Below are 15,103 nucleotides of genomic sequence, written 5' to 3' on the forward strand. Positions count from 1 at the left end.
CTGCGCACTCAGCTCCTCTCCTGCACTTTGAACCCTCCAGCCCTTCCTAGCCACTAGCCCCAGGCAGTGACCTCCTGTATCTATGTCTCCCCAGAGTCCCATTAGTCTGTGCGCTGAAGCTCTCAGTAGCTGGATGGGAGCCAGGCGCAGGTCAGGAGATTTGTTACGGGCGCTGTCACACGCTGCACGTCTGGGGACGGAGGCAGCGGTCCCTGTGCCCCAGGTGCTCCCTGCAGTTGACCCCAGGAGGTGGGTCGGTGCTCAGAAGGATGGTGTGTGCAATCCCGTTGGGGCTGCTGGGACCAGAGGAAAGCCCAATTTCACATGCACTTTTTGGCTTACGAGGGGATTTGCAGGGAAAGGAGGAATTTGGCTTAGACGAGCTGCTGTTTGCCCCTGTAAGGCCTGCCTGGGTCCCCCTACCACCATAGCTTGCCAAGACTGAATGCTCTCTCTCTTTCGTCCTCCAGAAAAGCTTAAATGAAACATTCGGTGCTGACAAATACTCCGAAGCCAGGAAAGAAGTGCTGACCAACATGTTCTCCAGGCCCATGCAGGTGAGAACAGCACCGTGCTGTCGGACACATCTGGCTGTAGCTGTCTGCTGTGGCTCCATCTTCAACCCTCGCCTCTTCTGCATTACCGTAGCTGGTTGTTACGTAGAGGGAGAGTGAACACGGGGCTGCGGGGCTGCCAGCAGCTTCCTCCAGTGCCTCCAGCCCCATGGAGCTGGCAGTGGGGGTATACCCTGGGCAGCAAAGCTTCACTGGCAGGGTCAGGCTGAGTCTGTCCTCGCCCCGCATAGTGTCGCTGTTATTACTGGTTGGGACATTTCACCCTTGAAGTTGCATGCGGGATGTTAGCAGACTCACAAGGCCCCAGCCTGCTCTGTGAAGAGCTGGTGGTGGGCTCCGTGGTTCATGTTTGTGCCATTTCTTCACATCATGGTATCCCAACTGGTCCAAAGAAGGAATCAAGAGTGAGGATGATGTAGGGGTGTGGGACTGGCCGTAAGCACAGTCTGGTACCCAGACACATGCTTGTAGAAGCAGGGGAGCTCTGGAAACCCTCTGGTCTCTCTCCAGACCAAGAGACCTTCTGTGAAGGTCTGTACAACAGAGGCTTGTTCTGCTCACATTGATTGTCATGTTTGGTGTGTCTGCAGCTTAGGACACTTACTTGGGTGCTTATCACCATCAAAAAAAAGTTTTTGTGACGCATCTGCCTTTCTATGTTTGCATTTGGGCATAGCACAGCCTCCTCTGAGGGAAGACCTACCCGACAGGGAGAAAGGGACATGTTCCTGAAACGGTCTCTCTGCTGTGACCTGCTTATCACTGCAGGAATGAATCATCTTCCCGACATCACTCATTTGACTGCCACTCTTTTAATTAGCTTATTTGCTCCATTTGCTCATTAGCACTTGCCTGAAGTCCTGCTGTAGATTAGTGACTTGCAAGTGGGATTGGGGACTGAAGCCGTTTAGTAAATCACCCCCTCATGTATGTGTCCAGCTCAGGAGTGCTACTTTGTAAAGTGCAGGGAGTGTCCTCTCTAGCTGGGTTTGTTGTCCCAGATCCCGTGTTCTGCTTTGGCTTGTCCTGGTCTATTCTGTCACATCTTCCTTTTCTGGTGGAAGGTGCACTGGTGACATGAATTCCTTGGGGTCTCTCTTGGGTCCTGCTCACTGTGGCACAAGCCTGGACTTTGCCAGCAGCAGCACGTAGAGCAAGCCCAGCTGCTGGCCAGGAGGAATGAGCAAGGAGAAAGCAACTTGGTTCTGCAGTGGCACCAAGAAGGGGGTGAGCTTTTGGGGACCCACTGGCTTGCTAGATGTTGCCTGTGTGGTCTCCTGAGGCTGTGGTTGGAGAGGTAGTGGGTGTGCTTTGAGATACCTCCCAGTGGCTCTTGTTAAGATTTAGCCCTAAGAATACATGTCAGATCCGTACATGAAAGAGGTATCAAGGTTTTAGGGATGAAGTCTTCTGTGGAGCAGATACCAGACAGAGAGTTTGGGGAAGAAGAAAGAGGAAATTTTAAAGGTGATTATCCACAAAGCGTGATTTTGGCAGGAACTAGACTCTTTTCATCGTCAAAAGACCAAGTTGCCTTCATGTTCAGGTGTGCTGTGCAGTCCACTTACGCCTGGAAAACCTGCTGTCTGGCAAACTCCCATAATAGGCAAAACCCAGTTTACAGCTGAGCCTGTCAGCCTTGCAGGGCAGCCTGTGTCTGGATGGTGAGCAGTGTTCCCATCTGCTGTCATTCCTGTCTGCTGGCATTCTCCGGCAGGATGGTACTGCCACACGTGATGGGGTGCTCTCATCATTGGAAGTGGAGCATGAGCCAGAAGAAGGAGAAATCTGTCTTGATCCTGGGATGAGCTTACGCAGTTGGCCATTTGCTGAACTGTTGTTTATTTTGTAAATGGAATTTCAGATTTGCCCAAAGCCATTGGCCAGGTGGGCAGACACTCCTCTCCCATCTTCAGGGCCGCTTTCCAATCTGACTGAAGATGTCACAGGGTGGATCCGTATGACCTCCAGCCCGTAAGGAAGGGCCACGGCACTGTGGGGATGAGAGACATCAGTGTTGCTTGCTGCAGTCTCTGGTCCCTGACCACACTTGTTGTGGGGTGGACTCCTAGCTCCCCAAAATTCTGAGCAGTTCAGATGCCCACTGTTCCCCCTGCTAAATGCAGAGGACATGTACTTTAAAGCCATGTCAGCGCCCCTCAGAAAGGGCAGACAGCTCCTGGGTAGAAGGAGCTTTCCCTGGGAGGAGGATTTTTTGCTGTCTGCCACCAGTATGAGAGCAGATGGAAGAATCAGCCCCATCCTGCCTGTGTCCCCGGATGTCGCAGTCCCTCCTGTGGGAGAGGATAGATCTGAGTGTTGGCAGCTGTGGAGCACAGCCATGCAGGGGCCCCCGACGGTGTCGAGGGCTGGGCCATTGCTCTGACAGATGGCACGACGAGACCGTCTGGTCAGTGCACTGAGGAGTCACCTGTATCCCTGCACACATCTCAGCTCCCAGTGATAAGTCTGGTGTTTCAGGGACAAGGCTGCAGTTAAATCAGCCAAAACAAGCTGCCCACAGGTTTAACCCATGGCCATGCCAAGCCTGCGTCTTCCATCTTCGCTGCGTGCTGGTGATCCATACATCAGCGTCTTGGAGGAGGAGAGAGATGGAAAGCAACTGGTAATGCGTGTGTCTGGGGGAGTGCCTGGATTGCCATGCCAGGAGCCTTGTAACAGATGAAGGAGCAGCGACATACCATTTTTCAGGGGCTCAGTCACTCAGGGATTCAATCTGTCCGTGAGAGCAAAGCTGCCCCTGGTTGGCTGGGGCTGATTTATTTCCAGGCTCCTCATGGTTCTCCAGGCATTGCAGCAAACCCTGGGGATTTGAGACAACTTGTGAGTCAAATCTGTTAATGAGAAAACATCTGCTTTATGCCAGGCTGATGGCACTGGGTAGCACTGTCATGGTGGCGAGGACGGGTGTCAGAAACATGTTGGACTGAGGTCCCTGCAGTGTGTAACCTTGCCACAGCCCAGAGGAGTATTTTTGCTATGATACCCAAGCTGATGCCAACCTCGTGGAGGGTCATAAGCTGCCAGAAGGGTGTCAAAAATGGTGCTGGATCCAGCAGCAGCTGGGTTTGGCAGCACATCCATCAGGAAGAAGTGCCCCAGACAACAGCAAGCAGCGTGGGACCTTCAGCATCTTTTCTAACTTGAAACAAGGTAGGGGTAGCCCTGCACTGCTGGGCATGGGGAAGGGATGAGCCCTTCTCAGTGACTTTCCTGTGGCAGGGATTTTGACCTGCACACTGCTCTCTATCTACCTGGCATTGCAGGGACCTTCCTTCTTTCTGCCCAGGAGCCTGGCAAAAGTGCCTATAAACTCCCTGTAATTTCATGCTGTCTGTCTGCACAAGGGCACTCATCTTCTCCTGCAGCAGCCTCCAGCGCTCGGCGTGCCTCCCTGCCCGACCGCGCAGAGCCTTGTTCAGTGGGAGCTGAGCTAATTGAGTGGAGACCGTACTTCATGGAGTCCATCAGAAACAATTTAATTCTGGGTTGTGGAAATTGGCAGCCACCACAGCTCCTATCCCAGCTCTTGGGTCTCATAATAAGGCCGGGACCGATGCTGCTTTTTTTAACCTGCTCTGTTTACTTGCCCGGATCAGTGCATTGCTGCTCAGCAGGAGCTGGCTGTGCTGCTGAGTTGGAGAGCAGAGGATACAGCTGCCCAAACCGTGGATCCCAGGACGGCTCTGTAATCAGAGCTGGCTACTCCTGTTTTTTTTAAATCACTTGCTCTTATTTTTAAATGGGTTCATTCAATCGCCACTGTGCCGTGACCCCGCCGCAACCCCCCTAAGCCACACAGCTGCCCTCCCCACCTGGGCTCAGCCCCCGTTGTTTTCCTAGCCCCAAGGGCTGGTGTTTCACAGATGTAAAAATAAAAGCTGTAACGTGTGGGATAACAGGGGCGGCGCAGCCGGGAGAGGTTCCCGCCAAAGAGGCTGCTGGGCAGCACGGTGCCACTGCGGCCCCGGTGCTGGTTTAAATGGGCAGTCCAGCTGCTCGGCTTCCCAGCTGTCGTCGTGGGATGGAGCAGCGGGGATCACAGCAGGGCTGTCTCTTCCTCCTCGGTGAACAGAGGAGCCACTCATCCCACCCTCGAATGCTCTCCAAGCAGGCACAATGGATGTGCAGAACCTGCAGCCGGACTCGGAACCACAGAGTCTGTCATGGGAGCTGCGCTGCGAGACCCCTTGTTGGGAGAGCATCTGTGGTGGGCATGGGACAAGCTGGGCTCTCCCCTGGAAGATGGGGGGATTGTGAATGAGCCTCAGGGCCTGAGCAGAAGCAGGAGACTGCTTAAACCCACGCGTGACATGGAAATTGATGCAATCCTTGGGGCCAGGCAGGGCCAGCTGGCAGCCAGCAGCTCCCTGCAGTGGCTTTGCCCCTTTTGCTCTGTGCTCAGTTCCTGCAGTACCCACCTTGTCCCTGCACAGCCCAAACTGAGCAGCAGGTGAAGGACCGTCGGCTGCTGGAGCTCTGTCTTGCAGACACAGACTCCTCCAGCCTCGGGCAGGGTCCTGCCACCGTCCATGCTCACACCCTTCCCTCGCTTTTCACCCCTTTCAGATGGCGCTCTACTTCTGCACCGGTGTCCTGGAGGACGAGACCCTCTTTCGGCACTACGCCCTGAACGTGCCCTTCTACACGCACTTCACCTCACCCATCCGCCGCTACGCGGACATCATCGTGCACCGTCTCCTCTCCGCCTCGCTTGGTGGGTGCTGCCTGGCTGCTTCCAGAGCAGCTCTGGGTGCTGTGAGGGGAGGGGGTGGCTGTGCCTGGCACAGGCAGAACTCCTGGGTTCCTGCCTTGCCTGCCACGGGTGCCGGGTGCTTGGAGTCTGCGTCCCACAGGGCAGCTCCCTGGCACGTGGGTGCCCTCAAAATAACAGGGACACAGAGGTGAACTGGACATCTGGGTCCAGGATGCCATGTCACAGCTCTGGAGCAAAAGGGAGCATGGGCACATCATTGCCACTTGTCCCCTTTCCAGGTGCCAGGTCCCCCATCAAGATGGAGAAAGAGGCCATCCAGAGACAGGCAGATCACTGCAACGACCGGAAGATGGCTTCCAAGAGGGTGCAGGAGCTCAGCGCTGACCTCTTCTTTGCCATCTTCGTCAGGGTAAGAGCCAAGACTGTCTTCCCCCGAGGCATCTTTGGATTTCCCCATGAAGGTTCAGCCTAGATGCCACCGGGCAGAGAGCTGCATGGCTGCCCAGCTGGCCTTGGGGAAGGCAAACAGAGAGGGGGGACACTGCCAACCACTACTGCCAAAGCTCCAGGACCTGGAGACACTGGCTCCCCTTGGGGACAGCTGGATGGGGGATGCCAGTGTAGTGACAGCCCTATCTCCTGGCAGGAGTGTGGTCCTCTGGAGTCAGAGGCCATGGTGATGGGTGTCCTGAACGAAGCCTTTGATGTCCTGGTGCTGAAGTTTGGAGTCCAGAAGCGCATCTACTGCAATGTAAGTACCTCACCAGCATCAGACAGTCCCAACGCTGCCTCAACAAAGAGGGCTGCAGCAGCCAGGCATCATCAGAGGCAGTGGCTGTCCTGGTGCCTTTCTGTGCCAGACCTGCAGCTGGCAGAGCTGTGTCCAAGCCAGGCTAGCTGGAGGGGAGGGAGCCTTCATGGGGTTTCCCCTCCGTCCCTCAGCCTCAGGCAGGTATGAGGGCGTGGGGAGGTCTGGAGCAACCCAGTCTGTGAGGACCAGCTTCTCCCAGCTACATGCTGGGGGTGATCTAGTCTAAGTAAAAGGGAATAAAGACAGATTCAGGGGGACAGAGATCAACATGGAGCTGAAGCAAGGAAAGGGAGCGAGGCTGGTTTTCATTTCATTTAATCAGATGGTATATCAGGGGCTGTGACAGCACCACTGTAGGCCAGCACCTGCGGTTAGCGACAGCATCTTCTCTTAATAACCTGGTTATATGGCTGGCAATGACATCTTTAAACAGGACATATAGCATGATATACGGGCTGTTTGTGTATCACAGCAGCCGCTGATTTACGTGCTAGGCTCAGGCTTACGGGCTGCTGCATCCCAGTTGTTAAAGAGCTGCAGAGTCAGAGTGCTGGGCAAAAGCAGCGTTGTCCCCATCCACAGGCAAAGTGGAGGGGGATAGCTGAGTGGGGGGTTGTTCTCAGGGCCACAAGCTGTTCCCAACATTCTCCCTGCCTGCAGGCACTGCCCTTGCTGGGCTTCCACTTCCAGAAGGTGGGGAGGAAGCCAGAGCTGACCCTCATGTGGGAGCCAGAGAAGCCAGAGGAGGAATCTGTGCCCCAGGTAAGACCCCCCAGCACGGGATGGGCTCGCAACACCGTGGGGCTGGCATGGAGGCTGTGTGCAACATGTGGATCCCATGATCTCTGCAGGGACAGGTCCGGGAGGCAGGACTACCTCACAGGCTGTCAGGTCCTCCTGTCCCTTGGTGTCCTCTCCCCAACGAGCCCAACCTCAGCCTCAACCTCCTCTGCCATCCAGCCCTGCTCCACCCCATCACTGCCCCCGCATCTGACCTCTCCATGGCCTTCATAGTCTGCCCTGCCTGCTGTGCGCCCTGCCTCCCAATTCAGTTTCCTCCAGGAATTGAATTAACATGCTGTTTACTTCCTTCTTCCAGATCATCAATTAAGATGTTAAGAAAGATCAAGCCTAAGGCAGTGCCTGTCTAGACCCTTCCCCCCATCCTGGCATTCCTTGCCCCTTCAATGGCACAGCCCTTCCTTCAGGTTTCCATCCCTTCGACAGGGTTGAGACCCAATTAGGAGGAATTTTTTAAGTCAGACTTCCTGAGATGCAGTGTCAAATGGTTTAACAGCATCTAGAAATCTCTCTCTTGTGTCCCTGTCATCTATTAACTCAGTAACTCAATCAAAGGGAGCAATCGCATTTGTCTGGCTTGATTAAGTGGTGCTTCTTTGCCAACTTTTGTCTGGCATTGCTATAAAATCACAGCTGTGTTGACTGCTGTGATCCCTGCCTGCTGCCTGGGCGGGGACAGGAGGGCTGAATCCCAAACCTCTCCCTGCACTGCTCCCGGGGCTCTGCACTTGAACCCCATTTCCAACCAAGCCCAGCACAACCCATCCTTGTCCACCTAGGGCTAGATGAAAATGACTCCCAATACAGGGCAGGGCTGACCCTCCCAGCTGGTATGATGCATGTCCTGGGGACCCCTTTCCTTCCCAGGTGAGATGTTGTGGTCAGAGCCGGCCAAGCTCCCTGGCTGCTGCAGACATTTCTGCAGGCCTCCCTCCCCTTGAAGCTGAGCTTTCCTTTCTCAGCTTGGCTCAGAGAAGCCCCCTGGACATGGCCTGAAGTGGCCTTGGTTCCTCCTTTCCTACAGGAGTGGGTATCACTTACACCTTAGCAGGGACCCACATGAAAAATGATGCTCCAGCATGAGCAGGGCCCATTTTGGTTAAGCAAACACTCAGCAGTAGAGGAAACTCCTCCACAAACCCTCCACCCCTCCTAAGAAAACACCAGAGCCCTCCCATGGGAGCAGGCTCCGAGCTGTCCTCTGAGCCAGCAGATCCCTGAGTTGATCTCCAGCCCTGGGATGAGCCAGGTCCCTGGGAGCCGTGCTGGACCATCAGAGGTGTCACCCGGACACCCCGTGGCACGGAGCACCCCCAGCTTACCACCTGGCCCCGGCACTTGGCCTCTGCTTCCCGGTTTGGCTCAGCCTGGCCAAGCAACAGGGAACATAGGGGAAGGCTGTTTGTGAGAAGCTGTACAGGGGTCTGGGCTGGCCGGCCCTGCCATGGAGGGGAGATGTTGCCCCCATCTCTCCCTGAGCTCCAGGAGATGGCCAGGACCTCAGCGGGCGTTACTCAGGCCTTGAGTATGAAGTGGATCTAAGACTCAGGATATGATGTGAAATCATGCTGTTCCCCAGTGGTTCAGCAAAGGGATGAGGCAGGATTGCAAGGGAGAGCCCTGATAATCCCCATTTGACTCCCCCAGACGTGCCCCATGGCCACCACCCCCCCATGCTCCTGCCAGCTGGGGCGGGCAGGGGGCTGATGCTAGGTAGCCAGCAGCTATCTGAGCAGTGATCTGCAAAAGGATTTCCCTGCAGTTTGCTCCTCGCTGGCCACTTTGATACGTTTAAGTCTCAATGAGATTTTCCTGCTCTGAATGATTAATCTGGAGTGGCTGGTGCTGGATGAGCTAAGGGTTTGACAAGGTTATGCCGGTGGCTCTGTTCCCCCTCCTCCTGCAGGCCAGCCCCGAGCAGATGGCCCCATCGAGCCCTGCCACAGCGCAGGGCTTCAGAAGGGGCTCCAGCAAGCAAAGTTCCCAAATGCCTGGCCCTGGGGCAGCCCCTTCCCGGTGTCCCAGCCAGCATGTTAACTGTACCTCGTGGATAGACCTGATTGATGCTTTACGTTTCTAATCCGCACAATTGCATGAAGAGATGGAGTCAGAGGACCGGGGAGGTGGCAGCAAGCAGAGGCACGTTCCTGAACAGGAGGGATTGATTTTTCTGGGGTCTTTATTCCCTTGCATCTGTCTCATCCATTGTGCTCCCTTCCAGGGTCTCCTCTTGCAGTGGGGACACGGGGAGGTCGTTCCCTCCTTGCAAGATGCTGAGAAAATGCTCAGCGTCATGTGGAAAACCCTTCTTGCTGCAGCTCACCATTGGCACTTGGCCAGGTTGCTTCATTAAGGGATGATGTGCATTCTCCAGCTGGAGAAGGGAGACACGGGCAGGCTTTAGGGGAGGTTGGGACCCAACGCCGAGGAGGGCACAATCACCCACACTCCTTCACAGACTGTGAGGGAACAAGAGTGGCGCCTGATCAGGCTGGAATAAATGAGGATGTTTTGGGACGCTCATTTAGGTCAGTTTGGGTTCCCAGGCTGGCTTCACAGCCCAGCGGTGTTGCCCTTGAAGATACTGCATCCAGCACCAGGAGCACCCTGGACCCCAGCAGAGCTATCTGAAGCCATCCTGCCCCACTCCCCGTCTCCTGATGGGTGCCGCAGCAGAGGCAGCAAAAAGCCAGCATGGCTCTCAGCAAATCCTGGTGTGAAGCCAAGCCACCTGAAAAACCCTCTTCTCTCTGTCTTTCTCTCCCTCGCTGAAGGTGATCACCATTTTCACGCTGGTGGAGGTCATGCTGACATCGGATGGTGTCCCACTCAAGTACAGCGCCCTGCTCAAGAGGCCGAACTCGGAGAAGTGAGCACCCTGGGCTGCATATGCTCCCCACTGCCGACACTTGCTGACCTCCCAGGCCCCTCACTGGCACCCACCGGAGGTGGAGGGGACCCATGAGGAGTTTGGGATTTTGAGTTTTAAAACCGATGCCGTTTTATTTCTGGGTTGGATTTTAACTCCATCTGGGAGCAGGGCTCAGGGCTTGAGCCTGCCCCAGTCAGAGCATTTCTACTCTCAGATATTTTTAGCTTGATGCTTTCTCTTTTTTTTTTTTAAGGCAGCTGCGTCCATCCCCAGCCACCTTAGGTGCCTGTGGTGAGGGCAGAGTGGGGACACGTGTCCCGAGGAGCAGAGAGGGGCTGGCTCCACCGTCCCAGGTGGGATGTGGTGGTATGCAGTGGGATGCGGCCATGGGGCCATGCAGGAGGGTTTCTTGCAGGGTTGCGTGTCATGTAATAAAAGCTGGGTCAGCAGCTGCATGGGGGGCTCGCGCAGGTTTTATTTTGTCTCCTCCGTATTCCCCCGGCCAGGAATACCAGCAATAACTCATCTCCCCAGCAGCCCCGTGCCTTCCCCTGCCTGCCGCTTCCCAGGCATTGCGAAATCCAAGCAGCCTCGCTGCCTCCCCCAGCCCCAAGATGTGCTTGGCCGAAGGGCATGGGGAATCAGGTGAATGTGTGCTCCTGGCTCCCTCTCCAGCAGCTAATCCCTCAGTCTGAGCCTTCACTGGGAGTCACCCGGTGTCTGCTCCAGCCCCTCACACCCTGGCCTCCAGCCTAACCCCGCTTGGAGACCCTGCAGCACCTTGTCCTTGCTTCTCCTTGCCACTGAAGAGAGTGTCCAGCCCCTCGCAGACTGACCAGCCCCTCTGCGGTCTCCAGGCACCTCTGCCTACTGCCTGTCCCCATGTCCCTGACCCACGCCATGCCAGATGACTCCGGGGGCGCAGGCTGCTCTGGCAGCCTCCACTTCATCACCCCTGTGGGGATGGGCAGCCATGAGCGGCAGCTGGTGGAGGGATTGATGTCTGGTGAGAAGGAGTGGATCCATCATGCAGGGGGCCCTGCTTCACTCTGCCTCATCAGTGGGACAGATGTGGCCCTGGCACGGACACATCTGCCCTTTGCAGGAGCCAGGAGCTGGCAAAGCCCAGGCTGCCCAGCCCAGGATGGAGGATCAGGCCCTGGGATGGGTCAGGGCTGGATACAACATGCTCCCCAGGAGCTGGCAAGCCGTGAAAGCCGTCAGGGTCACCTGCGGTCCCCAGGGGTTGCGCTGCCGGCGGCGTCCTTCCAGATGACCTGGTACACCCACGCATGGATGTCACCTTCGGACGTGGGAGCGGGTGGGAGCAGCCTGTTCATCCCTGGGTCTCCTGCTCCTCGCCGGGTGCTGGTGGTGCGGGGCTGTTCCCTGCCCACAGCAGGTACCTCACTGTGTGAGTGTGCTGGCACAGGCTGCCCCGGTATGCCCAACGTGTCGGGCACCGGCTGTCCCAGGGCCTGACAGGCAGTATGTGACTGTGTCCCCTCGGAGAGGGGGCCTGAGGACATTGACACCAAAGGCAAGATGTCCTCCCCCTACCCCTCAGCCTGGTGTCCCCCTCCTCAGGTTTGTCTCAGGGGAAACAAGGCCAATCCAGTGTGGCCCGGCTCAGACTGCAAAACCAGCACTTTTTACCCCATGCCCTCCCTGCTGCTCCCTGGGGTCCCACAGGCAGCTGCCCCCATGGGAGCTGGGGGCCATGAGGTGCCCTAGTCCCCAGGGATGGGCTGGAGGTCCTCCCTTGCTGGTGGGGGGCAGGGATGGCCCCAGGGGGGGCTGGGGGCACTGGGAGGGCCCTGGGCAGGGCTGGGAGATAGTCCCTGAATGTTATCAGCCCATCGTCTCACCCTTGGTGGGGCTCAGCCCTCCGGCGGGACAGGGAAGGGTCATAAAGGGCTGTCCCCCTCCCTGCCCCGGACACAGGCGTTATTCAGGGAGGGAGCTGGGATGGGCAGCATGGGGTGGCCGCTCTCCCCTGGAACCTGCCTTCTCCTCTGCCTCCTCACCCAGCTCGCCGCTGCAGCCTCAGGTGACAGGGGCCATGTGGGACAGGGTGGGTTGGAGCCCTTGGTGGGGGGTCCTGGGGCTGGTGCCACTACCCTGGGGGTCTCCGGGGACCCTGTCACCTCCCCATGGGTTACCAGCAAAGGCAAACCCACCTGGCCACCTCATGGTGGTTTGAGACCCCAATCTTTGAAAGGGTTTGTCTCAGCCCCCACCAAAGCTGGCCCTGTCCCCAGCCCCCCCAGCCCCACTGCCCCCTCACCCCCGGCAGTGGCTTTGGATCAAGTGGTTCGATAGCCACAGCTGGCGGCAGTTGCTGGGAACATGGCACATTCACCACGGGGGGCTGATGCTTGGACACCTCATCCTCTCTGCCAAGAGGCATGAGGAACTTCCCTGCCAAACTGTGCCTCAGTTTCCCCTTCTGCAGATGGGCTCTGGGCAATGCTGGGGTTGCTAAATACCGGGCTGATCCCCAAAGGGCTCCTGGCCCCTCCAAGGTCCTCATGGAGGGGGCTCAGAGCAGCTAAATTTGCCTTGGGTGGACATGCCCACCCTGGTCCCTGGCGGGGGTGTTGTCTCAGGATGCCCAGTGCCCCCGCACACCCCCAGCTCTTCTCTTGCCTCCAGACGCTGAGAAGACCCCAGGCTACTGGAACGAAGGGGCCAGGAGGAGGCTGGAGTCGGCCCTGGCATTGCAGCCGGTGGCACGGCGGGCCAAAAACATCATCCTCTTCATGGGTGACGGTGAGTCCCACGGGTCCCAGCCAGCCCCCATGACTCCATGGCTCCACAGCAGCCAGGGGACGTGGCTGGTGAGAAGATGGGGCTGGTGCAGATCCCCTCCTCCCTGGCCAGCCCCGGGCAACGCCTGGGGAGGGCATGATTGCCGCTGGTCCTGGCCCCTTGCCACCCTGTGGCTCTGCCATGCCTGCAGGCATGGGGCTGCCCACCATGTCAGCAGCTCGGATCTACAAGGGACAGCTAGCCGGTGGCTCGGGCGAGGAGAGCGTCTTGGCCATGGAGACCTTTCCCCACGTGGCCCTGGCCAAGGTGAGTGGGGCAGCACTGGGGGATGGTCCTGCTGCCCCTGCCCAAAACCCCACTGGCCCCTGCTTGCTTCCAGACCTACACCATCGACCGGCAGGTGCCCGACAGTGCTGGCACGGGCACAGCCTACCTCTGCGGGGTGAAGGCCAATGCCAAGACGCTGGGGCTGAGCGGGGCGGCCGTCTATGGCAAATGCCGCACCACCTTTGGCAACGAGGTGGACTCCATCCTGCACCGGGCCAAGCTGGCGGGTACGGGGCAGTGGGCAACCCTGTCGGAGAACCTGGCATGGCATGGCCATCCCATGCCGTGCGGGGCTGGATGGGCTCCCTGTAAACCCTTGCTCACGCTGCAGGCAAGTCGGTGGGCATCGTGACAACCACGCGGGTGCAGCACGCGTCCCCAGGGGCAGCCTATGCCCACTCGGCCAGCCGGAGCTGGTACGCTGATGCCAACATGCCCAAGGAAGCATTGCGGGATGGCTGCAAGGACATTGCCTACCAGCTGGTGCACAACACAGATATCAACGTGAGCTGGGGAGCAGGCTTGGGAGGGAGGGGACTCCAGGAACATTGGGAGGGTCTGCTGAGCTCCCCGGCAGGTGATCCTGGGCGGCGGGCGGATGTACATGACCCCCAAGCGGACCCCAGACCCCGAGTACCCAGAGGACCCAGCTCAGAATGGCACCAGGAAGGACGGCCTTGACTTGATTGCCGAATGGCTGAATGCCAGGCAGGTACCGTGCCGGGGTGGAGGGGATGCGATGCCGGGCATGGGGTACGTGCCGTTGGCACTGGCTCTGTTATCGCTGGCAGGGCGCCCGCTATGTCTGGGACAAGAAGGGCCTGGACGCGGTCGAGGATGACTCTGTGAGCCACCTGATGGGTAAGAGCATTGCTGCCTGCACCACTGGCAATACCTCCTCCTCCTCCCCGCTCTGGGATTGCTGGTGGGGACACGAAGCACCCCCAGCATGGACACACACACACCCCCCTTCCCCAGGCCTCTTCGAGCCCAAGGACTTGAAGTACGAGCTGAACCGCAATGCCTCCACGGACCCCTCCATCGTGGAGATGACGGAAAAAGCCATTCGCATCCTGCGCAGGAACCCCAACGGCTTCTTCCTCTTCGTGGAAGATGAGTAGCCCCAGGCGGGCAGCATGGCTGGGGCTGGGGTGGGACGTGGGTTCTAGGAGCAGGTGGGCATCCCAGGGGGACCAGGGAGAGGGTGACAACCGCGTTCCCCGTGCAGGTGGCAGGATTGATCACGGCCACCACAGCGGCCGGGCCAAGCAGGCGCTGATGGAGGCCGTCATGCTGGACCGGGCAGTGGCACGGGCAGGCGAGCTCACTTCCCCCTCTGACACCTTGACTGTGGTGACGGCCGATCACTCCCATGTCTTCACCTTTGGTGGCAACACACTGCGTGGTACCTCCATCTTCGGTGGGTCTCAGGGAGGGGTGGCGAGCATCCCGGTTCCCACCTACCCCTTTTGCTCCCACCGGAGGCTGAGCTGGCTGAAGTGGGAGCTGAGGAGAGGTACCTGGCTGGGACAGGGGGTGACAATGTCTTTCCCTGTGCCAGGACTGGCCCCCAAGAAAGCCAAGGACAAGCGAGCCTACACCAGCATCCTCTATGGCAATGGTCCTGGCTACAGCATCCGCAACGGGGGCCGCCCGGCTGCCAGCCTCCCCGCCGCAGGTAGGAGTCTGCTGGGGATGGGGTGGGGGCACACGGTGGCTGGGGCAGCATCCCACCGGCATAGCCACTGGGACTGCATGGGGTCCCGGTGCCACTGGATGGCTCAGGAGTCACTTGGGCAGGAATCGCCCGGATGCCGGGGTGATGGAAGCTGCCTCCCCCATCCCTGCGACAGGTAGGGGACCCTGCTGCCCCTAATCCCGTTTCTTCTGTCCCCCCTGCAGAGGACAAGGACTACAGGCAGCAGGCAGCCGTGCCCCTGGAGACGGAGACCCACAGTGGGGAGGACGTGGTGGTGCTGGCCCAGGGCCCCATGGCCCACGTCTTCCATGGTGTGCAGGAGCAGCACTACATCGCCCATGCCATGGCATACGCCGCCTGCCTCGAGCCCTACGCCACCGAGCCCGGGTGCAGGGCAACTCGCAGGGCCTCCCATGGCACCCGGTGCTCTTCACAGCCCCTGCTCACCCTCCTGGCCCTCTGTGTGGCTGCCCACATGGTGGGGGGCTGAGAGCCCCCAGGTGAGCCC

The 15,103-nt window shown here is 58.4% G+C and overlaps 1 protein-coding gene across 5 annotated transcripts in view; it reads left to right on the plus strand.

Annotated features, from left to right (window-relative positions):
• DIS3L2 (DIS3 like 3'-5' exoribonuclease 2) overlaps positions 1-12,891 on the plus strand; it is a 201,113-nt gene extending 188,222 nt beyond the window's left edge. For 3 of the 5 annotated variants that reach the window (XM_049802432.1, XM_049802436.1, XM_049802433.1), the window contains 9 exons: positions 471-557; positions 5,166-5,313; positions 5,592-5,722; positions 5,960-6,064; positions 6,785-6,886; positions 9,700-9,794; positions 10,051-10,150; positions 12,453-12,569; positions 12,760-12,891. In XM_049802432.1, the coding sequence (XP_049658389.1) occupies positions 471-557; positions 5,166-5,313; positions 5,592-5,722; positions 5,960-6,064; positions 6,785-6,886; positions 9,700-9,794; positions 10,051-10,150; positions 12,453-12,569; positions 12,760-12,810 (936 nt within the window). In that variant the 3' untranslated portion in view covers positions 12,811-12,891. Of the gene's footprint in view, positions 1-470; positions 558-5,165; positions 5,314-5,591; positions 5,723-5,959; positions 6,065-6,784; positions 6,887-9,699; positions 9,795-10,050; positions 10,151-10,902; positions 11,035-12,452; positions 12,570-12,759 lie in introns of those variants that run through there. The other 2 variants (XM_049802434.1, XM_049802435.1) reach the window with 2 other exon arrangements.
• Positions 12,892-15,103: the final 2,212 nt, after the last annotated feature.

The sequence above is a fragment of the Accipiter gentilis genome, chromosome 6 (assembly GCF_929443795.1).
Source record: "Accipiter gentilis chromosome 6, bAccGen1.1, whole genome shotgun sequence".
NCBI classification, from domain to species: domain Eukaryota; kingdom Metazoa; phylum Chordata; class Aves; order Accipitriformes; family Accipitridae; genus Astur; species Astur gentilis.